General features: G+C 39.5%; 1 protein-coding gene and 1 pseudogene across 12 annotated transcripts in view; both read left to right on the plus strand.

Moving 5' to 3' along the window:
- The window catches only part of PTPN2 (protein tyrosine phosphatase non-receptor type 2), a 115,138-nt gene that overhangs the window by 34,676 nt on the left and 55,695 nt on the right, over nucleotides 1-24,767 (plus strand). For 2 of the 11 annotated variants that reach the window (XM_054243947.2, XM_054243945.2), the window contains exon 3: nucleotides 2,837-2,878. The exons of the other annotated variants lie outside the window; for them this stretch is intronic. In XM_054243947.2, the coding sequence (XP_054099922.1) occupies nucleotides 2,837-2,878 (42 nt within the window). The remainder of the gene's footprint in view (nucleotides 1-2,836; nucleotides 2,879-24,767) is intronic. 11 annotated transcript variants of the gene reach the window in all.
- Nucleotides 10,678-12,601, plus strand: LOC144578988 (mothers against decapentaplegic homolog 2 pseudogene; annotated as a pseudogene). The gene has a single exon (XR_013525693.1). The product of XR_013525693.1 is annotated as a mothers against decapentaplegic homolog 2 pseudogene (transcript).

A 24,767-nucleotide genomic window follows, 5' to 3' on the forward strand; every position in this document is an offset into this window, starting at 1 on the left:
AACTAGTACACTTTTTACTGGAGGTACTCATGCAGAGGGTGTACTTCTCACTGTCAGATCTTCTAGAGAATATTTGTGAATGAATTATAGGGGGTTGCATTAGATCACTTTGATCTATTTCTTATATGCTTCATATCTTGTCCCTGTTCATCTCTTTCTCACCTTCTTCCTTCATTCACTTTTCTGTCCTATTACGTTGTTAATTCCCTAACAGGTGCAGCTTTCTTTTTTGACTGATAACAAAAATTTTGTACATAGCTTTGTTATATCTCTGAATAGTAGGTTAGTAAAGGGGGTGTTAAAGATATCATTTAGCTGCTTCTTCTCTCTCCCTGATTAATTAAATCTAAAAGCACTTAAGGTTTGGCCCACTTGTGGAAGGCATGTAAGTAAAGGTGGTAATGTCCTTGAAGAAGCTTGTGATGTTGGGTTAGCATTGGTGTATCCAGGTATGAATGCATGGTTTTCAGTGAGTATAGATACACCGATAGATAGGAACATAGGTGTGTCTATATATACATATTTCTTAGCCCTGTCCACTGAGAAGTTTTGAGAGCCGTGATACCTAATTAATATTGGGCATGCTTAGCTTTTTATATCTAAATTTCATTCTTCACTAGGAGAAAAATAGAGCTTTGGTGAAATTGCTAGTTCCAGGTCTGGGACAGGGAAAGTGTAAGAATAGCCTGGAATGTCTTGTAGTGACGGAACATAAAGCCATGCTCAAGAAATGATAAAGGCATATCAGAAGGATGTAGAAGCCAACTCGAGTCCACTGGCCAAATCTGGGATAATCTGAACATGAAAATAAATAATGATTACAACCTATTGAATAAAATAGGAATTAATACTCCTGTTTCAATGTAAAGAAACAAATGAATACATAAATGAGGGACAGGGAAATTTCTACCTTTGTATAGATTGCCAGCTAATAATGAAATGGATGCTAAACTTGGCGGGTGAAAATTTGGTGAAGAACAAGTTATTTACATAATCTTGAAGTATCCCTTTATAAAATACTTATTAAATATAAGAAGGGGAATAGTAATTCTGTACTGGAGGAGTCTGGTCAACACCATCCTTGAATATGTGATCATGACCAGTGATAAGACATATCACATCAGAATCCTGAACTACCCGATAAAATGCAGTGAGCACATAGAATTGCTCTGAGATGAACATGCCAAAAATACACAAACTGAACCCATCCATGGGAAGATAGATATCTGACAACTCAAATGGAGGAACACTATAAAACAACTGACTTACAGTTTTCAAAAGGTTAAAAACCAGGAAGGGACATGTTAATGTTCCTTTAAACGAAGGGACATTATTGGGACAGTTGGTGGAACTTGAATGGGGTCTGGATTAGTAAAGTATCACTGTTAATTTTATAATTTTGATGGCTATACTGTGGGTAAGTAGGATTATGTCATTATAGAAGATTAAAAAAATAGGAATAATCAAGTATGTTTGCAACTTGCTGTCATGACTTAGGAAGAAAATTCTTTGTACTTGGAATTTTTCTGTAAGTTTTAAAATTATTTCAAAATACAAATTAAAAATATATATAAACTTGGGGTACTGAATCCTAGCCAATACATGAAGTCAAAGAAATAAAAGGCATAGGAGTTGGAAGGGAAGAAATAAAAATGTTCTTATTGCAGATGACATGTAGAAGATCCCAAAGAATCTACCCAACAATGTCCTAGAACTAGTAAGTGAGTTAAACCAGGCTGTGGGATACAAGGTCAGCATACAGAAGCCAATTGTATTCCTGTATATTAGCAATGAACACATGGAAACCAAGATTAAAAAGACGTTGTTTACAGTTGCTCTAAGAAAATGGAATATATTGGAATAAATCTTAACAAAACATGTATGGGACCTGTATGTTGAAAACACCAAACACTGATAAAACAGAAGGTGAACTAAATAAATGAAAAAGGCCTACCATGTTCATGGATTGGAAGAGTCAGTCCTCTCCAAATTGTCCTGTAGATCTATAGTGACTCATACTGTCAATTCTCTCCAAATTGTTCTAAAGATCTAACACAATTTCTATCAGAATTTCAGGAAGTTTTTTTTGTAGATATAAATAAAGTTATTCTAAAATTTACGTGAAAAGGCCAAGGAACTAAAATAAAATGGCTAAAACTGTCTTGAAAAAGAAAAAGTAGAAGAATCACTCTCCCTAATTTTTATTTTGTTTTACTTTTTTTAATATGGAGTCCTGCTCTTGTTGCCCAGGCTGGAGTGCAGTGGCACAATTTCATCTCACTGCAACCTCCGTCTCCTGGGTTCAAGCGATTCTCCTGCCTCAGCCTCCTGAGTAGCTGGGATTACAAACACCCACCACCATGCCCAGCTAACTTTTATATTTTTAATAGAAACAGTGTTTCATGATGTTGGCCAGACTTGTCTGGAACTCCTGACCTTAGGTGATCCACCCACCTCAGCCTCCCAAAGTGTTGAAATTACAAGTGTGAGCCACTGTGCCTAGCCTACTTTACTTAGTTTTAAAACTTAATGCATAACTGCAGTAATCAAGACAGTGTGATAGTGGCAGAGGGATAGATACATAAGTCAGTAGAACAGAATCCAGAAATAGACTTGTAAAAGTATGGTGAACTGATTTTTTACAAAGATATAAAGCAATTTAAAAAGAAATCTCACACCTTACACAAAAGTTAACTGAAGATAGATCATAAATGGATAATAAATGTAAAAGCTTTTAGAAGAAAATGAGAGAAAATTCAGGATGTAAGACTACATGAAGAGTTCTTTCTTATTTTTATTTTTATTTACTTATATATATATTTTTGTTGTACTTTAGATTCTGGGGTACGTGTGAATATCATGCAGGATTGTTGCACAGGTACATACATGGCAATGTGGTTTACTGCCTCTGTCTCCCTGTCACCTATATCTGACATTTTTCCCCCTGTTATTCCTCCCCAATCTCCCTAGCCCCCGCTGCCCCTCCCCTTTTTCCCCCCGACAGACCCCAGTGTGTGATGCTCCCCTCCCTGTGTCCATGTGTTCTCATTGTTCAATACCTGCCTATGAGTGAGAACATATGGTGTTTGATTTTCTGTTCTTGTGTCAGTTGGCTGAGAATGATGGTTTCCAGATTCATCCATGGCCCTACAAAGGACATGAACTCATCGTTTTTGATGGCTGCATAGTATTCCATGGTGTATATGTGCTACATTTTCCCTGTCTAGTCTGTCATCGATGGGCATTTGGGTAGGTTCCAAGTCTTTGCTATTGTAATCAGTGCTGCAGTGAACATATGTGTGCATGTGTCTTTATAGTAGAACGATTTATAATCCTTTGGATATATACCCAGTAATGGGATTGCTGGGTCAAATGGAATATCTATTTCTAGGTCCTTGAGGAATTGCCATGCTGTCTTCTACAATGGTTGAACTAATTTACACTCCTATCAATAGTGTAAAAGTGTTTCTATTTCTCCACGTCCTCTCCAGCATCCATTGTCTCCAGATTTTTTAATGATCGCCATTCTAACTGGCGTGAGATGGTATCTCAATGTAGTTTTGATTTGCATTTCTCTACTGACCAGTGATGATGAGCCTCATCTATGTCTTCTTTTGTAAAGTTTCTGTTCATATCCTTCGCCCACTTTTGAATGCGCTTGTTTGTTTTTTTCTTGTAAATCTGTTTTAGTTCTTTGTAGATTCTGGATATTAGCCCTTTGTCAGATGGGTAGATTGCAAAAATTTGTTCCCATTCTGTTGGTTGCCAATTCACTCTAATGACTGTTTCTTTTGCTGTGCAGAAGCTGTGGAATTTGATTAGGTCTCATTTGTCTATTTTGGCTTTTGTTGCCAATGCTTTTGGTGTTTTAGTCATAAAGTTGTTGCCTATGCCTTTGTCCTGAATGGTTTTGCCTAGGTTTTCTTCTAGGGTTTTTATGGTGCCAGGTCTTATGTTTAAGTGTTTAATCCATCTGGAGTTAATTCCCTATTGCTTGTTAAAGATTGCCATTCTAGCTGGTGTGAGATGGTATCTCAAATGTGGTTTTGATTTGCATTTCTCTAATGACCAGAGATGATGAGCATTTTTTCATGTTTTTTGGCCTCATATATGTCTTCTTTTGAAAAACATCTGTTCAATTCCTTTGCCCCCTTTTGATTGGGTTTTTTTCTTGTATATCTGTTTTAGTTCTTTGTAGATTCTGGATATTAGCCCTTTGTCAGATGGGTAGATTGCAAAAATTTTTTCCTATTCTGTTGGTTGCCGATTCACTCTCATGATGTTTATTTTGCTGTACAGAAGCTCTGGAGTTTAATTAGGTCCCATTGGTCTATTTTGGCTTTTGTTGCCAATGCTTTTGGTATTTTAGTCATAAAGTCCTTGCCTATGCCTATGTCCTCCCTCAATGGTTTTGCATAGGTTTTCTTCTAGGGATTTTATGGTGTTAGGTGTTATGTTTAAGTCTTTAATCCATCTGGAGTTAATTTTAGTGTAAGGTGTCAGGAAGGAGTTCAGTTTCTGTTTTCTGCACATGGCTAGCCAGTTTTCCCAACACCATTTGTTAAACAGGGAATCCTTTCCCTGTTGCTTGTTTTTGTCAGGTTTGTCAAAGATCAGATGGTTGTAGATGTGTGGTGTTGCCTCTGAGGCCTCTGTTTTGTTCCATTGGTCTCTATCTCTGTTTTGGTACCAGTACCATGCTGTTTTGATTACTGTAGCCTTGTAGTATAGTTTGAAGTCAGGTAGCGTGATGCCTCCAGCTTTGTTCTTTTTGCTTAGGATTGTCTTGGCTGTGCAGGCTCTCTTTTGGTTCCATATGAAGTTTAAGGTGTTTTTTTCTAGTTCTGTGACGAGGATCATAGGTAGCTTGATGGGGATAGCATTGAATCTGTAAATTACTTTGGACAATATAGCCATTTTCAGAATATACATTCTTCCTAACCATGAGCATGGAATGTTTTTCCATCTGTTTGTGTCCTCTCTAATTTCCTTGAGCAGTAGTTCGTAATTCTCCTTGAAGAGGTCTTTTACATCCTTTGTTAGTTGTATTCCTAGGTATTTTATTCTCTTTGTTGTAATTGTAAATGGGAGTTCACTCTTGATTTGGTTCTCTTTTAGTCTGTTATAGGTGTATAGGAATGCTTGTGATTTCTGGACATTGATATTGTATCCTGAGACTTTGCTGAACTTGCTTATTAGTTTAAGGAGATTTTGGGCCGACACAATGGAGTCTTCTAAATAAATATACAATCATGTCATTTGCAAATAGAGAAAATTTGACTTCCTCCTTTCCTAATTCCCTTTATTTCTTTTTCTTGCCTGATTGCTTTGGCTATAACTTCCAATATTATTTGAATAGGAGTGATGAGAGAGGGCATCCTCATCTAGTGCCAGATTTCAAAGGGAATGCTTCCAGTTTTTGCCCATTCAGTATGATATTGGCTGTGGGTTTGTCGTAAATAGCTTTTATTATTTTGAGATACATTCTGTAGATACCTAGTTTATTGAGAGTTTTTAGCATAAAGGGCTGTTGAATTTTTTGAAGGCCTTCTCTATTGAGATTTTCATGTGGTTTTTGTCTTTGGTTCTGTTTATGTGGTGGATTACGTTTATAGACTTGCATATGTTGAACCAGTCTTGCATCCTTGGGATGAAGCCTACTTGATCATGATGGATAAGCTTTTTGATGTGCTATTGCAGTTGGTTTGCCAGTATTTTATTGAAGATTTTTGCATCTGTGTTCATCATGGATATTGGCCTGAAGTTTTCTTTTCTTGTTGAGTCTCTGCTGGGTTTTGGTATCAGGATGATGTTGGTCTCATAAAATGATTTCGGAAGGATTCCCTCCCTGGATTGTTTGGAATCATTTCAGAAGGAATGGTACCAGCTCCTTTTTGTATGTCTGGTAGAATTTGGCTGTGTGAACCCATTGGACCTGGGCTTTTGTTGGTTGGTAAACTATTAATTGCTGCCTCAACTTCATCCCTTGTTATTGGTCTATTCAGGATTTCAGCTTCTTTCTGGTTTAGACTTGGGTGGGTGCAAGTGTCCAGGAGTTTATCCATTTCTTCCAGGTTTACTGATTTATGTGCATAGAGTTGTTTGTAGTAATCTCTGATAGTAGTTTGTATTTCTGTGGAATCGGTGGTGATATCCCCTTTAATATTTTTTTTATTGCAACTATTTGATTCTTCTCTCTTTTCTTTTTCATTAATCTGGCTAGCGGCCTGTCTATTTTGTTGATTTTTTTCAAAAAAAAAACAGCTCCTGGATTTATTGATATTTTTGAAGGGTTCTGTCTCTATCTCCTTCAGTTCTGCTCTGATCTAAGTTATTTCTTGTCTGCTGCTAGCTTTTGAGTTTTTTTGGTTTTGCTCCTCTAGCTCTTTTAATTTTGATGATAGGGTGTAGATTTTAGATCTTTCCTTGCTTCTCCTGTGGGCATTTATTACTACAATTTTTTCTCTAGACTGCTTTAAATGTATCCCAGAGATTCTGGTACATTGTGTCTTCGTTCTCGTTGGTTTTGAAGAACATCTTTATCTCTGCTTTCATTTCCAGTCAACATTCAGGAGCCATTTGTTCAGTTTCCATGAGGTTGTGCGGTTCTGAGTTAGTTTCTTAATCCTGATTTCTAATTTGATTGCACTGTGGTCTGAGAGACTGTTATGATTTCTGTGCATTTACTGAGGAGTGATTTACTTCCACTCATGTGGTCAGTTTTAGAGTAGGTGCGTTGTGGTGCTGAGAAGAATGTATATGCTGGATACATATACATATACATATATATGTGGATTTGGGGTGGAGAGTTCTCTAGATGTCTGTTTGGTTTGCTTGGTCCAGATCTGAGTTCAAGTACTGGATATCCTTGTTAATTTTCTGTCTTGTTGATCTGTCTAATATTGATAGTGGATTGTTGAAGTCTCCCACTATTATTGTGTGGGAGTCTAAGTCTCTTTGTAGATCATAGAACTTGCTTTATGTATCTGGGTGCTCCTGTATTGGGTGTGTATATATTTAGGATAGTTAGCTCTTGTTGCATTGATCCTTTTACCATTATGTCATGCCCTTCTTTGTCCATTTTGATCTTTGTTCGATTAAAGTCTTATTTTATCAGAGAATAGGATTGCAACTCCTGCTTTTTTTTTTGCTCTCCATTTGCTTGATAAATCTTCCTCCATCCCTTTGTTTTGAGCCTATGTGTGTCCTTGCGTGTGAGATGGGTTTCCTGAATATAGCACCCTGATGAGTTTTGACTTTTTATCCAATTTGCCAGTCTGTGTCTTTTGATTGGTGCATGTATCCCATTTACACTTACGGTTAATTTTTTTTTTTATTTTTTTGAGATGGAGTTTCGTTCTTGTTACCCAGGCTGGAGTGCAGTGGTGCGATCTCGGCTCACCGCAATCTCCGCCTCCTGGGTTCAGGCAGTTCTCCTGCCTCAGCCTCCTGAGTAGCTGGGATTACAGGCAAGCGCCACCATGCCCAGCTAATTTTTTGTATTTTTAGTAGAGACGGGGTTTCACCATGTCGACCAGGATGGTCTCGATCTCTTGACCTCGTGATCCACCCGCCTCGGCCTCCCAAAGTGCTGGGATTACAGGCTTGAGCCACTGCGCCTGGCTCGGTTAATATTGTTATGTGTGAATTTGATCCTGCCATTTTGATGCTAGCTGGTTTTGCATGAGTTGACACAGTTTCTTCATTGTGTCGATGCTCTTTACCATTTGGTACATTTTTTGAGTGGCTGGTACTAATTGTTCCTTTCTATGTTTAGTGCTTCTTTCAGGAGCTCTTGTAAGGCAGGCTTGGTGGTGACAAAATCTCTCAGCAATTACTTCTTCATAAAGGATTTTATTTCTCCTTTTCTTATGAAAGCTTAGTTTGGCTGCATATGAAATTCTAGGTTGAAAGTTCTTTTCTTTAAGGATGTTGAATATTGGCCCCCACTGTCTTCTGGCTTGTAGGGTTTCCTGCCAAGAGATCCGCTGTGAGTCTGATGGGCTTCCGTTTGTGAGTAGCCCAACCTTTCTCTCTGGCTGCCCTTAGCATTTTTTCCCTTATTTCAGCCCTGGTGAATCTGACGATTATGTTCTTTGCGGTTACTGTTCTTGAGGAATGTCATTGTGGTGTTCTCTTTATTTCCTGGACTTGACTTGAATATTGGCCTGCCTTCCTAGGTTGGGGAAATTCTTTTGGTTAGTATCCTGAAGAGTGTTTTTCAGCTTGAATTCATTCTGTCCGTCACATTCAGATACACGTATCAAACGTAGATTATGTCTTTTCACATAATCCCATATTTCTTGGAGGCTTTATTCATTTCTTTTCACGCATTTTTCTCTAATCTTGCCTTCTTGTTTTATTTCATTGAGTTGATCTTCAGTCTCTGATATCCTTTCTTCTCCTTGGTTGATTTGGCTGTTTAAACTTGTGTATGCTTTGCGAAGTTCTCTTGTGTGTTTTTCAGCTACATCAGGTCATTTATATTCTTCTCTAAGCTGTTTATTTTTGTTAGCATTTCATCTAACTTTTTTTCAAGGTTCTTAGTTTCTTTGTATTGGGTTAGAAGATGTTCTTCCAGCTCAGAGAAGTTTGTTATTACCCACCTTCTGAAGCCTGTTTCTTTCAATTCATCAGACTTATTCTCCATCCAGCTTTGTTCCCTTGCTGGTGAGGAGTTGTGATTGCTTGGAGGGGGAGAGGCATTCTGGTTTTTGGTGTTTTCATCCTTTTTGCGCTGGTTTCTTCCCATCTTTGTGGATTTATCTACCTGTGGTCTTTGGAGTTGGTGACTTTTGGATGGGGTCTCTGAGTGGATGTCCTTTTGGTTGATGATGAAGTTATTCCTTTCTCTTTTTTAGTTTTCCTTCTAATCATCAGGCCCCTCTGCTGTAGGACTGCTGGAGGTCCACTCTAGACCCTGATTGCCTGGGGATCACCCCCAGGGGCTGAAGAACAAGTAAGGGTTGCTGCCAGTTTCTTCTTATGTTATCTTTGTCCCAGAAGGGTACCTGCCAGATTTCAGCCTGAGCTCTTCTTTATGAGGTGTCTTTTTGGATATGCAGCGGTCAGGGAGCTGCTTGAGGAGACAGTCTATCCCTTATGGAGCTCAAGTGCTGAGCTGGGATCGCCGTTGTTCCATTCAGAGATTCTGGGCAGGTATGTTTAAGTCTGCTGCAGTAGAACTCCTAACCGCCTTTTTTCCCAGTTGCTCTGTCCAGGGAAGGTAGGGCTTTATTTCTAAGTTCCTGACGTGCTGCTGCCTTTTTTTAGAGATACCCTGCCCAGGAAGGTGGTAGTCTAGCCACAGTCTGCCAGCAGAGGTGTTACTGAGCTACTGTGGGCTCTGCCCAGATACTTTGTGAACTGCCTGTTAGAACTGTCTCGATAATTGTGGTCTGCCTCAGTAATGGCAGACTGCCTTGGTAATGTCATAGGGCCTCAGTAAAGGCGGATTGCCTCAGTAGTGGTGGACTGCCTTGGTAATGGCTGACACCCTTACCCCCACAGAGTTGGACTGTTCCGAGTCCAGCTGTGCTTGTTGCAAAAGTCTCAATCTAGAGTGTTTTAGATTGCTGATATTTGCAGGGGGTGGGAACCGCTGAACCAGATCACCTGGCTCCCTGTTTCAGCCCCCTTTTCTTCAGTTGAATGGGCAGCTCTGTATCCCAGCTGCTCCAGGCACCTGTTGAAACTGCTGCCCAGATTTGTGCAAGTTTTTGTGCAGAGACCCACAGTACTAGCTGAAACAGCCATGCTGGAAACTTGTGGTACCTTTCAGCCCAGGAATCTCCTGGTGTGTGGGCAGTAAAAACTCATTTGGGAATGCGGTGATCACTTACCCTCTATGTCATTCTCTGCACTCCAGGGCTGTTCCTATTTGGCCACCAGTTCTTTTATATTTTTTTGAGATGGATTCTTGCTCTGTCACCAGGCTGGAGTGCAGTGGCGCAGTCTCGGCTCACTGCAACCTCTGCTTCCTGGGTTCAAGCAATTCTTGTGCCTCAGCCTCCGAAGTAGCTGGGATTACAGGTAGGCACCACCACACCCAGCTAATTTTTGTATTTTTACTAGAGATATGGTTTCACCATATTGGCCAGGATGGTCTCGATCTCCTGACCTGTGATCCGCCTACCCCAGCTTCCCAAAATGCTAGGATTACATGTGTGAGCCACTGCAGCCAGCTGAAGAATTCTTAGCTATGACACCAAGAGCACAATTCATTTAAAATATCAATAAATTGACTCCACACGCCCCGCTCGCCCCCTGGCCCTTCCCGTGGCACTCAGCCTCGTTCCTTTCCTCCTCTGCTCCCTCTGTCTTCCGTACACGCCCCGCACGGTGTTCGGCCAGTGTGCCTTGCGCCCTGATGGGCGGCTGGAGGCGCCAATCAGTGGGAGGCAGGGTGCCAGCCCCGGGGCTGCGCCGGCGAATCGGCGGGGCCAGCAGCCCGCCAGCCACCAGGAGCCCCCTTCATCCCATCGGAAGAGGAAGGAACAAAAGGTCCTGGACCCCCCGGATCTGACGGGGCAGGACCTGGTGCCTCTGTGCAGGTTCGATACAAGAGGCTGTTTTCCTACTGTGGCTTGCTGCCTTTAGTAAGAACATGTCATCCATTTTGCCATTCACGCGGCCAGTTGTGAAGAGACTGCTGGGATAGAAGAAGTCAGCTGGTGCGTCTGGAGGAGCAGGCGGAGGAGAGCAGAATGGGCAGGAAGAAAAGTGGTGTGAGAAAGCAGTGAAAAGTCTGGTGAAGAAGCTGAAGAAAACAGGATGATTAGATGAGCTTGAGAAAGCCATCACCACTCAAAACTATAATACTAAACGTGTTACCATACCAAGCACTTGCTCTGAAATCTTGGGACTGAGTACACCAAATATGATAGATCAGTGGGATACAACAGGCCTTTACAGCTTCTTAGAACAAACCAGGTCTCTTGATGGTCGTCTCCAGGTATCCCATTGAAAAGGATTGCCACATGTTATTTATTGCCGATTATGGCGCTGGCCTGATCTTCACAGTCATCATGAACTCAAGGCAATTAAAAACTGCGAATATGCTTTTAATCTTAAAAAGGATGAAGTATGTGTAAACCCTTACCACTATCAGAGAGTTGAAACACCAGTTTGGCCTCCAGTATTAGTGCCCTGACATACTGAGATCCTAACAGAACTTCCGCCTCTGGATGACTGTACTCACTCCATTCCAGAAAACACTAACTTCCCGGCAGGAATTGAGCCACAGAGTTATATTCCAGAAACGCTGCCTCCTAGATATATCAGTGAAGATGGAAAAACAAGTGCCAACAGTTGAATCAAAGTATGGACACAGGCTCTCCAGCAGAACTATCTCCTACTACTCTTTCCCCTGTTAATCATAGCTTGGATTTACAGCCAGTTACTTACTCAGAACCTGCATTTTGGTGTTCAATAGCATATTATGAATTAAATCAGAGGGTTGGAGAAACCTTCCATGCATCACAGCCCTCACTCACTGTAGTTGGCTTTACAGACCCATCAAATTCAGAGAGGTTCTGCTTAGGTTTACTCTCCAATGTTAACCAAAATGCACAGTAGAAATGACAAGAAGGCACATAGGAAGAGGAGTGTACTTATATTACATAGGTAGGGAAGTCTTTGCTGAGTGCCTAAGTGATAGTGCAATCTTTGTGCAGAGCCCCAATTGTAATCAGAGATATGGCTGGCACCCTGCAACGGTTTGTAAAATTCCACCAGGCTGTAATCTGAAGATCTTCAACAACCAGGAATTTGCTGCTCTTCTGGCTCAGTCTGTTAATCAGGGTTTTGAAGCCGTCTATCAGCTAACTAGAATGTGCACCATAAGAATGAGTTTTGTGAAAGGGTGGGGAGCAGAATACCAAAGGCAGATGGTAACAAGTACTCCTTGCTGGATTGAACTTCATCTGAATGGACTTCTGCAGTGGTTGGACAAAGTATTAACTCAGATGGGATCCCCTTCAGTGCGTTGCTCAAGCATGTCATAAAGCTTCATCACCAATCAATTTCCATCAAAAGACTTAATGTAACAACTCTTCTGTCATAGTATTGTGTGTGGTCTCCATGGACTGTTTACTGTCCAAAAGTTCAAGAGAGAAAACAGCACTTGAGGTCTCATCAGTTAAAGCACCTTGTGGAATCTGTTTCCTATATTTGAATATTAGATGGGAAAATTTGTGTCTAGAAATACTCTCTCATAAAAGAGGAAGAGAAGATTTTAAAGACTTAATGATGTCTTATTGGGCATAAAACTGAGTGTCCCAAAGGTTTATTAATAACAGTAGTAGTTATGTGTACAGGTAATGTATCATGATCCAGTATCACACTATTGTGCTGTTTATATACATTTTTAGTTTGCATAGATGAGGTGTGTGTGTGCTGCTTCTTGATCTAGGCAAACCTTTATAAAGTTACAGTACCTAATCTGTTATTCCCACTTCTCTGTTATTTTTGTGTCTTTTTTTAATATATAATGCATATCAAGATTTTCAAATTATTTAGAAGCAGATTTTCCTTGTAGAAAAACTAATTTTTCTGTCTTTTACCAAAAATAAATGCTTGGGGAAAAAAAATTTTAAAAAAAGGGTGGGGGGGATTGATCCAAGATGGCTGATCGCTAACAGCTCAGGATTGTAGCTCCCAGTGAAAGCACAGAGAACGAGAGGATGCCACACTTTCAGACGAATTTTCGTCACTCACAGACCAGAAGATTCCCAGTGGAGGAGCCCCACGGGTCGCCAGCGTGACTCTTGAGGCCAGCGCAGTAGTTTTGCCAGTGCCTTGGCACGGCAGCTCTTCATGCAGAGTAAATGAGAGGAGATTCCCGGGCAAAGAGCACCATCAGTCTTAATGCCGCTGTTTTGGCCGGCACAGTGGGTTGTTCGGATTCCAGTGCTGGGAATCAATAAACTGGACGTCCACTCAGAAACCCAACTAGAAAGGTGGTAATCGTAAAGACGACAGATGGATAAATTTATAACAAAGGGAAAAACCCAGTCTAAAAAGGCTGAGAATACCCAAAATTAGAACCCCTCTCCCTCTACAGGGGATTACAGTTCCTCATCAGCAACGGAACAAGCCCTGATGGAAAAGGACTGTGTGCCATTAACAAAAGTAGTAGGCTTCAGAAGGTGGATGATAAGAAACTTCTGGGAGTTAAAAGAACTTGTTCTAACCCAATGTAAAGAAATTAAGAACTTTGAAAAAAGGTTTGATGAAATGCTAACAAGAATAGACAATATAGAGAGGAATATAAATGAACTAATGGGTTGGAAAAACACAACATGAAAACTTAGGGAAATATGCACAAGTTTGAATAGCCGAATTGATCAAGCAGAAGAAAGGATATCAGAGGTCGAAGTCCAACTTAATGAAATAAAACGAGAAGACAAGAATAGAGAAAAAAAGGATAAAAAGGAATAAGCAAAGTCTCCGAGAAATATAGGTCTATGTGAAAAGACCTAATTTACGTTTGAGTGGTGTATCTGAATATGACGAAGAGAATGAATCCAAGTTGGAAAATACTCTTCAGGATATTATTCAGGAAAATTTTCCTAACCTAGCAAAGCAGGACAATATTCAACCCCAGGTAATACAGAGAACACCACAAAGATATTCCTCAAGAAGAGCAACCCCAAGGCACATAATCGTTGGATTCACCAGGGTTGAAACGAAGGAGAAAATACTAAGGGCAGCCAGAGAGAAAGGTCAGGTTACCCACAAAGGGAAGCCTATTAGACTTACAGCAGATCTCTCAGCAGAAACTCTGCAAGCCAGAAGAGAGTAGGGGCCGATATTCAACATCCTTAAAGAACAGAACTTTCAGCCTAGAATTTCATATCCAGCCAAACTAAGCTTCACAACTGAAGGAAAAATAAAATCTTTTATGTACAAGCAAGTACTCAGAAATTTTATTACCACCAGGCCTGCTTTACAAGAGCTTCTGAAAGAAGCATTATACATAGAAAGGAACAACCAGTATTAGCCTTTCTAAAAATATACCAAAAAGTAACGAGCATCAACGTAAAGAAGAATTTACATCAACGAATGGATAAAACAGCCAGTTAACATCAAATGGCAGTAATCCTAAATTTAAATCGACTAAATCCGCCAATCAAAAGATACAGCCAAAACCTAACCGTGTGCTACATCCAGACCCATTTCACATCCAAAGATACACAAAGACTCAAAGGGATGGAGAAAGATTTACCAACCAAATGGAGAGCAAAAATAAATAAATAAATAAATAAAAAGCAGGACTGCAATTCTCATATCTGATAAAATAAATTTCAAAGCAACAAAGATATAGTGGTAAAGGGATCAATGCAACAATAAGAGCTAACGATCCTAACACCCAGATACATAAGACCCATAAAGAGATTTAGACTCAACGAGACAGAAAATTAATAAGGATATCCAGGACTTGAACTCAGATCCGGAACAAGTAAACTCAATAAATATTTATAGAGCTCTACATTTTAAATACACAAAATATACATTCTCCACCTTAAATACACAAAATATTGATCGGCCATTATTAATACCCATTTTTAGAATAAAGCAACATTTCCGTTCTCTCTCCCTCTTTTTCTTCCTCTCCAAAAAAAAAAGAAGAGCAAGAACTCATTATTATGAGAAAGGTACCAAGCCCTTAATGAGGTATAAACCCCCTTGAACTAAACATCTCCCATTAGGACCTACCTCCCAACACTAAAAAAAAAAACAAAATCAATAAATTATGCTAAATCAAAATAAAAAACTATTGCTCCTGAAAACACCCTGTTAAGAGGATGAAAAGATGAGTACAGACTGGGAGAAAATGTCAGCCATGTATCAGACCTAGAACATAGATCTGGACTATATAGAGAGTTCTCAAAATGTAACAGTAAAAAGAAACAAAAACTTCAGTTAGGAAATGGGCAAAACATATGACACAGATGGCAGATAAGCATATGAACATATAAAAATCTTCATTAGCCATTAGGAAAATACAAATTAAAATCATGGTAGTGGGATGTCACTAGACACCTACTAAAACAGCTCAAGTAAAGAGATTACAATACCCTAAAAATGTAGAAAAGCTGGATCTCATGTACTGCTGGTGGGAATATAAAGTAGTACAGCCACTCTGGAAGATTTCCATTTCAGCAGTTTCTTAAAAAGTGGAATATATACTTCGCTAACATTACCCAGCACTTGCATTCCTGAGCATTTATCCCAGGGAAATGCAATTATATGTCCACACAAAAGTGTGTTCATGAATATTCACAACAGTTTTATTTGTGATAGCTCTAGATTCAAAACAACCCACATGTCCTTCAAGTGGTTAAGTATGGTACATTCATACCACACAATACTACTCAGCAATACAAAGGAAGAAACTTATATAACAACATGGATAGCTCTCAGAGGACTTATGCCAGGTGAAAACAATCTAGTCCCCAATGATGACATAGTATATGATTCCATGTATATAACATTATTGAAATGGTGAGAAATTCTTGAGAGGGAAAGCAGATTCGTGATTAGGGGTGGAATGGAGAAGAGTGTGCCTGCTAAGGGGCACACAGGACCTTTGTGCTGATGGAATCAGTATGTCTTGTGGTGATCATCCTAATTTGTTTTTGGTAAAATGGCATAGAACTGTACATGCGCAAATGAGTGTCTATAGAACTGGAGAAATCAGAATAAGATCTGCGGATTGTATCAGTGTCTTTTCACGCATCTGAATTTGATGGCTTTCTGGAACTGGGGGCCTGGGCAGTGCATTGCTAGAAGTGGGACTCTGTGGTGAACCGGACAGTGTCCCTGGGTGCCGAGAGCTTAACTCTGAAGAAGGCTGCTACTGTCCAGGCCTGGGTGCCACTGCTGCCCTCTGCCAGTGAATCTGATCAGAATCTTGCCCTAAGAGACCCCTCTTACACCCCACCCACAGTACCTTGGGTGGGGTGGTCTGCCCTAGAGCACTTAAGAGGGAGCTTCGGAAGTGTACAGGGAGAGTGCTAGAGTCCAGGACGGTCAGCTGTATTCAGGATTGGGCGAGGGTGTGGTTGTTTGTAGAATAAAATGCAGGTATATGATCAAGTAGAATTTTTAAATTCCTGTAAATTTTTAAGGTAAAATAGGAATTACCAAGGAATTTTATACTTTAATACCCTCTTAAGGTATTAAAGAGGCTCTGCCAGTGAAAATAATCAAGAAGGACTGGTCCAATTGAGCCACTGATTTTGACAGACGAGAAAACAGACCCCAGAGCACTCCTTATCACAGGACTGTCAGTGACTGGGATGCTGATAATGTTTCTCAAGTAGTAGTCACCCTTTTCTGGGAAATCGTGGCTATGTCTGAAATCATGTAGTTTGGTATGATCAGAATCCACATCTTTAGATCCCTCAAACCTCCCCTCACCCATGTTTTTCATCTGCACCACAAAATTTCAGATACCTGTACTGGAGGCTTCTGCGCTTTTCCTTTTTGCTGAATTAGTTTATGCTTAAGAAAGTCAGTTAACACCATTTTATTTCCTGCTTTTGTTTCAGAATGGATTGATAGTGATTTGTCATTCTGACAATTTTTTTTTTTTTTAAAGATGGGGTTTCACCATGATGGCCAGGCTGGTCTTGAACTCCTGACCTCAGGTGATCCATCCCCCTCGGCCTCCCAAAGTGCTAGGATTATACATTCTGACAAAATTTTAGCAGGTTTAGCAATTTGAATATGTGAAAGTATTCTGAAATTCATCATATAAACAGTGTTTGAATACTTGCTGACTTAAATTGTTATGATACTCTACTAGGTAGGCACTCTGAGAAAATGGAAAGTTGCAGCCCTTTTTCCCTGATAGGCAAATTTAGAAGGTGAGAGAAATGAATCAGTACAAGATTTCTCGATGCTCCAAACCTAAACTGCAGACTGCTCCTCTTGCTTTTGTCCTAGTGGCTCAAGCCACATTCGTCATGCCCCTAAGACATGTTAGGTATGTACCAACTTAAGGCATTCGCCATTCTCTTCGCTTGGAACACTGCTAACTACAATATCCTTAAGACCGATGAGACCTCTTCGACGTCTGTGCTTACATGTGACCCACCCTGGGTGGGCAGTCACAAGGGCCACCCTAACCACACTGTTTAGAATTGTAATTTGCCCCTCTCCCCAGGGCTGAATCCCATTACTCTATCTTTTTCGTAGCATTTATTACCATATACTTTACTTAGTTATGTTTATTGCTCTATCACCAATATAGATATTTGGTCCTCATTGTTTGCGTGGTGTCTCATGGGCCTTTGGATGTGATGAAAGTAAAATTCTTGGCCAGGCGTGGCTGCTCATGCCTATAATTTTAGCACTTTGGGAGGCAGGCAGATCACTTGAGGTCAGTAGTTTGAAACCAACCTGGCCAACATGGTGAAACCTTGTCTCTACTAAAAATACAAAAAAATTAGCCAAGCATGGTGGCACGAGTCTGTAGTCCCAGCTACATGGAAGGCAGAGGCTGCAGTAAGCCGAGATCGCACCACTGTACTCCATCCAGCCTGGGTGACAGAGCAAGACTGTCTCAAAAACTGAAAAAGAAAAAAGAAAAGAAAGAAAGTAAAATCCTTTTCCCTATGTCTCTCTATCCACAATTTTTTTTTAGTTTCTACCTCTCCTAGAAGCAGAGATTCTGAGTTTGAAAGAAAATGGTGAGATACTGATTAATTTAAGGTGAAGATTAGTATGCCTTATTTTATACAAGCTGCCAAAGAGGAAAAATGTCCATTTTCCAAACTACGTTAATGAATTTTACCTATTTTGTAAAGACACTTCTTGGGTATTCTTTTTGTTGCAGACTCTTGGGGACAGGTTAAAGAGGACTTTTTCAATTAGGAGATTTGTGGAATCAGAATATAATTAGTGACATTGTCCTGGTCAAGTTTAGGATCTTGAAATCATGATGGGTTGAGAGAGACTAATGATTTCAAGGACAGTAAACTATTATTTGAAAAAGGTTGAACTTACCAAATATTTCCTAAACAATGTATACTTTATTAGCAAGGCTATATGGTGCTGCCTTGGAAATACTCTTTCCATTCCCACTGCCACTACTTGATTCAGGCCTCATCACCTCTTGATTAAGCTCTCAGTGTATTGGTGTATAAATTTGGCTTCCTCCTTGTTCAGTCCATCTTACATGCTGCTGGGAGTTATTTTCATGAAAATCAAATGTGTTTATATTAGTCCTTTAAATAACTTCATGGGGAGCTTGTCCAGAGCCTGTGCCTGTAGCACAGACTACATGCCTTTCAGGGTCTGCCTTTAATGTGTTTGGGGACCTACCTCTCTACTTAGCTCATCAGCCTTTCTGAATTTGCCAGTCCTGCACACTACACCATTCCCTTTCATTCCTGTTTACGATGTGCCTTCTGGAATTTCTCCTTCCTGCTGATCTCACTAGGCCTATTCAGGCAGCAACTGCTTAAGCTCCTTCCCACGATATTTTGTGCAATAACTTACCAGTGCTCAGAGTCACTGCTTAATAGAATTTCTTTTTTCCTTTTTAAAAGCTTCAAACAAATAGTGTCTTACTGTAAGTTAAAATATGTTGACTAAAAATTGTGTATGATTGCTGAAAGTATTCAGCAGATATCTCATGAACTGCATCGTCACGGAAGTGGAGTTTATGTGAGAAAGGAGATGGAAATCACACCTGAATGGAGAGCAATGTGAAAGATGATGTCAGCAAGAACTTAGGGTGTATGGAAAGGATGGTAAAGGCATCAACTGGATGGATCAGGGAGACATGGAATGCAGAATGTGAGAAATAGGTAATCTCTTAAATTGCACAAAACTAGGTTTCATTTTTATGCTCTAGTGTGTTACGCTGGTGACTTGACTTCCTTGAGTGACAGTGAGATGAGTGTGATTTGTATTCATATCCACTTCATAGAGCTGTAAGGAGTGAGAGGTAGCCAATGACATGTGTCACACAAACCTGACATGTTGTAAACACCAAATTATTCTAGACAGTAGTTCTGGTTGGTTTTGTGGTCAGTTAGAAATCTTTCATTAAGTAGAATTTTCTTTGCAGCACAAATAAAATGTTAATATTCTATGTGTACTAACGTTTGTATTCTTCATTAATATGAGGAAGTATATGATGACCTGGTGTTTCCTGCCAGCTTTGTTTTTGGCTCATTGCTCAATTTATGAGAGAGAATGTATATTTGTTCTTCGACTATTTTACTTGCAGAATGGAAGAGAGTTGATATATCTAGAAAATGCTTTGAGTTCTTGGACATCACTATTTGAAAACGCACTGATTACTCTTAGTTGAGAATGGGAACATCTAAAGGGGAAAAGTCACTGGTTCATGCTATACTATTAGAATTGGTTGTCTTCTTGCCTGACTTGTAAATTAAGGATTTTTTTTTTTTTTTTTTTTTTTTTTTGAGACAGAGTTTTGTTCTTGTGGCCTCGGCTGGAGTGCAGAGGCCTGATCCCGGCTCACTGCAACCTCCGTCTCCCAGGTTCAAGCAATTCTCCTGTCTCAGCCTCCTAAATAGCTGGGATTACAGGTGCCTGCCACCACGCCCAGCTAGTTTTTGTACTTTTAATAGAGACGGGGTTTCACCATGTTGGCCAGGCTGGTCTTGAACTCCTGACCTCAGGTGATCCACCCGTCTAGCCCCCACAAAGTGCTGAGATTACAGGCTTGAGCCATGGCCCCCGGCTGTAAATTAAGGATTCTTAATCTTTGCCAGTGTGTAACCTGTTGAGGATGAATTGTAACCAGTTACAATGAATACAAATCCTCCTCTCTGTTTGACCTAGAAAACTTTCCAAAAGGAGATGTCTTTACAATAATGATATATTTGGTGAAACCTGTGGTTTTTTTTTTTTTTTTTTTTAACGTATGATGACAGTATTGAAAGAGGAAACTAATCTGTATTGTCAGCACAGCCATGACTAGCAGTAGTCATTTCTTGAGAGTTGGAGTTGTTTCTCAGAAAACACGCTATTTGAGGGTAGGAGGTGAATGGACTCCTTGTCAGAAATTGGTTTAATTTTTATTCAAGTTATAACCCACAGTTCTATTTCAGTATTGCATTTCTTCATTAACTCAGTGACAAGAATTAAGGCAGATGATGCCTGTATAAAAAAAAACAAAACTGCATTTCTTGATAGTTCTGCTACTGGTGCTAGTAGAGGTTGAAAAATAAGACTTCCTGTGGAAGTGTGGTTTGGTTGCTTTTGTGGTATCTTAATGCAAAAGAGTTTGAACTAGCTTCATTTTTCTCCCTTTACTGGATCCTTTAAAAGATTGGAAAGAGGGAGGTAGCCAGACTTATGCTGATGGTAAAGTATTGTGGGCTTTGGGACTTATTACATAGCCCAAAGGTTATGAGATGCTGCTGTTGTGATAATCTCATTTCAGAGGTTCCTATGGAAGAGGAGAAAGGATGTACCTTTCTGTGTTTTCTCATTAAGAAGTCAAAAGTTTGGTTTTTAGTGGTTAGTTTACAGGATCTGGGGCTGGCTGATAGTATTTGGTCAGGGAAAAGAGACCTGTGACTTAGTTGTAAGGGAACCTGTATATGTTCTCACAAACTTGAAACCGTGTATTGTGATTCTTAATTGGAGAATAGGCAGTGCCCTTTTTTGTTATCTTCATTAAAGAATGTAAGTTATAAAGTCACACAGTTTCATAAAAAGGCTTTAATAGTTTCATTTCCTGTAATGTGTATATTCACAGTCTTTTGCGTTACTTTAAAGTGATGTGTTTTAGTTATGTTTTTTCTCTACAGTCTCTTCTAAATCAAAAAGTTATATATACTTTTTATTCTGTATTAATCTTTTCAAATTTTTAAAATAACTATTTTTAATTTATATTAAAGTTTTATTTCTCCTTTTTGCTTCAAGATTTTTTCTCTTAAAAGTGTTTTTCATTTTTCCTACATATGTATTATTCTTAATAGAACAGAAAAATTAAAATAATATCTAGTGATGTAGGTATTTGAGTTTTGTTTTTAATGAGCCTTGAGAAGAAAATATAGGCTCAAACAACATTTATAGCCACTTCTAAATAGCTATAGAGTTTTCCCAAGGATTCCCTTTCTTTTTTAGTATTTATTATCTGATAGCAAAATTTAAAAAACTCCCTGAGAAAATTCACTGTTCCTTTGCTTCCGCTGACTCTGTATAAATTAATGTTAGACAGGAATCAAGGCCACTGTCCGGGGCCGAGCCCTGCAGACCCAGTGCCCTGCAGCTAGCAGCACCCTCCTCCTCACTGCCTCCCAGAACTGGATCTGTGCTTTTTGGTGTGTGGTTACTGTGCTTATAGAGCATTGACGTAACACCTGGTGCATGTTTTACAGATTGAAGAAAAAAGAGCAATGAATTTTAGTTCAGAGTCCTGAGGGTGGGGTATCAAATACTCTTAAAGCCAAACTGCTGAAGGTCTTTCTTCAGTTTTACTTCCTCCATAGCTGGGCAAGGATATGGGGTAGTGCCATGTGGGGTAACCAGATTCCCAGCACCTTGTGAGGTGGACCTTCCCGGGTTTTACGGATTCCTACAGCATGTTTTCAGTTGTGCAATAGATAGGAGTAGCCTTTGGTTTGTGTTCTGTGATTATAACATGAGGAAATACATTCCTTTGGTGTGATATTTTAGTGGAACTTTAATTTTAAAATTGTGTAGTATTTTAAAACCAGGCATTATTTTGTTGGTATGTTGTCTAGGAGATATGTGGTCTTATTTTAATTAGGTTGCTGACCTTTTTATTATTTCACATAATATAACAGTTAAAGTGTGATGACATTGTTAAAAAAAAAAATGACTTTAAAAAAAACTGCTTGTTGACATCATCTTTCCGAGAACACTAGTATATGTGTTTTACTATAACAAGATCTTAGTTTTCCTGTTGGCAAATGACATGTAATATTTACAGAGGTCTTGGATTCAGTCCAGCAGAAACATCTCAGATAAACTGATGTGTGAAACTAAAACCATTTAACATTTTCTTTCATATGGCGATAATATAAACTTTTTTTTAGTTTCAGAGTAAGGAGAGACTGGCTATTTGGTATAGATTTCTTTGAGATGGACTTTGTAATAGTATGCATTCTCTAGAATTAAACATCAGACACCATGTTTTCAATTTACAATTCAGTGATATGCATCCAGCAGTTGTATGTTGAAGATTCTGAGTTAATTCTATTGTTATGCATGGGCTTTTTCTCCTTGTGTCATGCTTCTCTTCCTTTCCTATCTAAATGTATAAGGTCATGTTTTGTATTTCACATTCAAATTAGCATAAATTCTCAGTCTATGAGATTTTTACTTTTAAAAACTAGAAATATATCTGAACTGTTAACAGAGTCTAAGTAGTGAAGTATCTTCAGTGGTCTTTTATTTATTTTTTAAATTTTTTTTTTTTTTTTTTTAGGGAGGAAGGCAGGAAGGGAGGGAGAGTGGGAGGGAGGGAGAGAGGGAGAGAAGGGAAGGAAGGAAATCAGGCAGTGAGAGAGACATTGCTGACCTGGATCTAGAGGTCTACAAGTTGATTTTTTTTTTTTTTTTTTTTTTTTGAGAGAAGGAAAGAAAAAAAAGGAGTGAAAGAGAGGAAGAAAAAGAGGGAGAGAGAACGGAAATGTTGCTTTATTTTAACAAAAAATGGGTATTAATAACGGCCAATCAATATTTCATTTAAACCTATGAGTAGGTGTGATGTGGTATTGACAAGAGTGTATATTTTGTGTATTTAAAGTGGAGAGCTCTATAAATATTTATTAAGTTTACTTGTTCCGGATCTGAGTTCGAGTCCTGGATATCCTTATTAATTTTCTGTCTCATTGAGTCTAAGTCTCTATGTATCTGGGTGTTAGGATCGTTAGCTCTTATTGTTGCATTGATCCTTTTACCACTATATCTTTGTTGCTTTAAAATCTGTTTTATCAGATACGAGAATTGCAACTCCTGCTTTTTATTTATTTATTTATTTTTGCTCTCCATTTGGTTGGTAAATCTTTCTCCATCCCTTTGTTTTGAGTCTTTGTGTATCCTTGCATGTGAAATGGGTGTGGATGTAGCATACCTTTGGGTTTTGGCTGTATCTTTTGATTGGCGGATTTAGTCGATTTAAATTTAGGATTACTGCCATTTGATGTTAACTGGCTGTTTTATCCATTCGTTGATGTAAATTCTTCTTTATGTTGATGCTCTTTACTTTTTGGTATATTTTTAGAAAGGCTAATACTGGTTGTTCCTTTCTATGTATAATGCTTCTTTCAGAAGCTCTTGTAAAGCAGGCCTGGTGGTAGTAAAATCTCTGAGTACTTGCTTGTACATAAAAGATTTTATTTTTCCTTCAGTTGTGAAGCTTAGTTTGGCTGGATATGAAATTCTAGGCTGAAAGTTCTGTTCTTTAAGGATGTTGAATATCAGCCCCTACTCTCTTCTGGCTTGCAGAGTTTCTGCTGAGAGATCTGCTGTAAGTCTAATAGGCTTCCCTTTGTGGGTAACCTGACCTTTCTCTCTGGCTGCCCTTAGTATTTTCTCCTTCATTTCAACCCTGGTGAATCCAACGATTATGTGCCTTGGGGTTGCTCTTCTTGAGGAATATCTTTGTGGTGTTCTCTGTATTACCTGGGGTTGAATATTGTCCTGCTTTGCTAGGTTAGGAAAATTTTCCTGAATAATATCCTGAAGAATATTTTCCAGCTTGGATTCATTCTCTCCATCGCATTCAGGTACACCTATCAAACGTAAATTTGGTCTTTTCACACAGTCCCACATTTCTCGGAGACTTTGCTCATACCTTTTTATCCTTTTTTTCTCTATTCTTGTCTTTTTGTTTTATTTCATTAAGTTGGACTTCGACCTCTGATATCCTTTCTTCTCCTTGAGCAATTCGAGTGTTTAAACCTGTGCATACTTCTCGGAGTTCCCATATTGTATTCTTCAGTTCCATTAATTCACTTATATTCCTCTCTAAGTTGTCTATTCTCATTGGGATTTTGTCATACCTTTTTTCAAAGTTCTTAATTTCTTTACATTGGGCTACAACGTGTTCTTTTAACTCACAGAAGTTTCTTATTATCCCACTTCTGAAGCCTGATTCTGTTAATGGGATACGCTCATTCTCCATCAAGCCTTGTTCCCTTGTTGTTGAGGGACTGTGATCCTCTTTAGAGGGAGAGGCATTCTGATTTTGAGTATTCTCAGCCTTTTTACGCTGGTTTCTTCCCATCATTGTGAATTTATCCACTTGTCGTCTTTGTAATTATCAACTTTCAAATTAGGTCTCTGAGTGGACGTCCACATTGTTAATTCCCAGGGCCAAAATATGAGCAACCCACTGCGCCAGCCAAAACAGCGGCGTTAAGGCTGATGGTGCTTTTCTGCCCGGGAATCTCCAGTCTGGCTTCCTTCTTGAGTCCGTAAGGCGAGTCTGCCTTCCCGGAGCTCCAAACGTCGGTCAGAAGGGGAACCAGTGTCCTTTACTCTGCACCAAGAGCTGCCGCACTGAGGTGCCTGCAAAACCGCTGTGCTGGCCACAAGAGTCAAGCTGGCGACCTGTGCGTCTCCTCCACTGGGAATCTTCTGCTCCGTGAGCGACAAAAATTTGTCTGAAAGTGTGGCGTCCTCTTGTTCTCTGCGCTTTCACTGGGAGCTGCAATCCCGAGATGTTAGTGATCAGCCATCTTGGATCGTTCTCCTTTATTTTTTTTTGAGACGGAGTTTCGCTCGTTACCCAGGCTGGAGTT

The sequence above is a fragment of the Callithrix jacchus genome, chromosome 13 (genome assembly GCF_049354715.1).
Source record: "Callithrix jacchus isolate 240 chromosome 13, calJac240_pri, whole genome shotgun sequence".
Taxonomy (NCBI): Eukaryota; Metazoa; Chordata; class Mammalia; order Primates; family Cebidae; genus Callithrix; species Callithrix jacchus.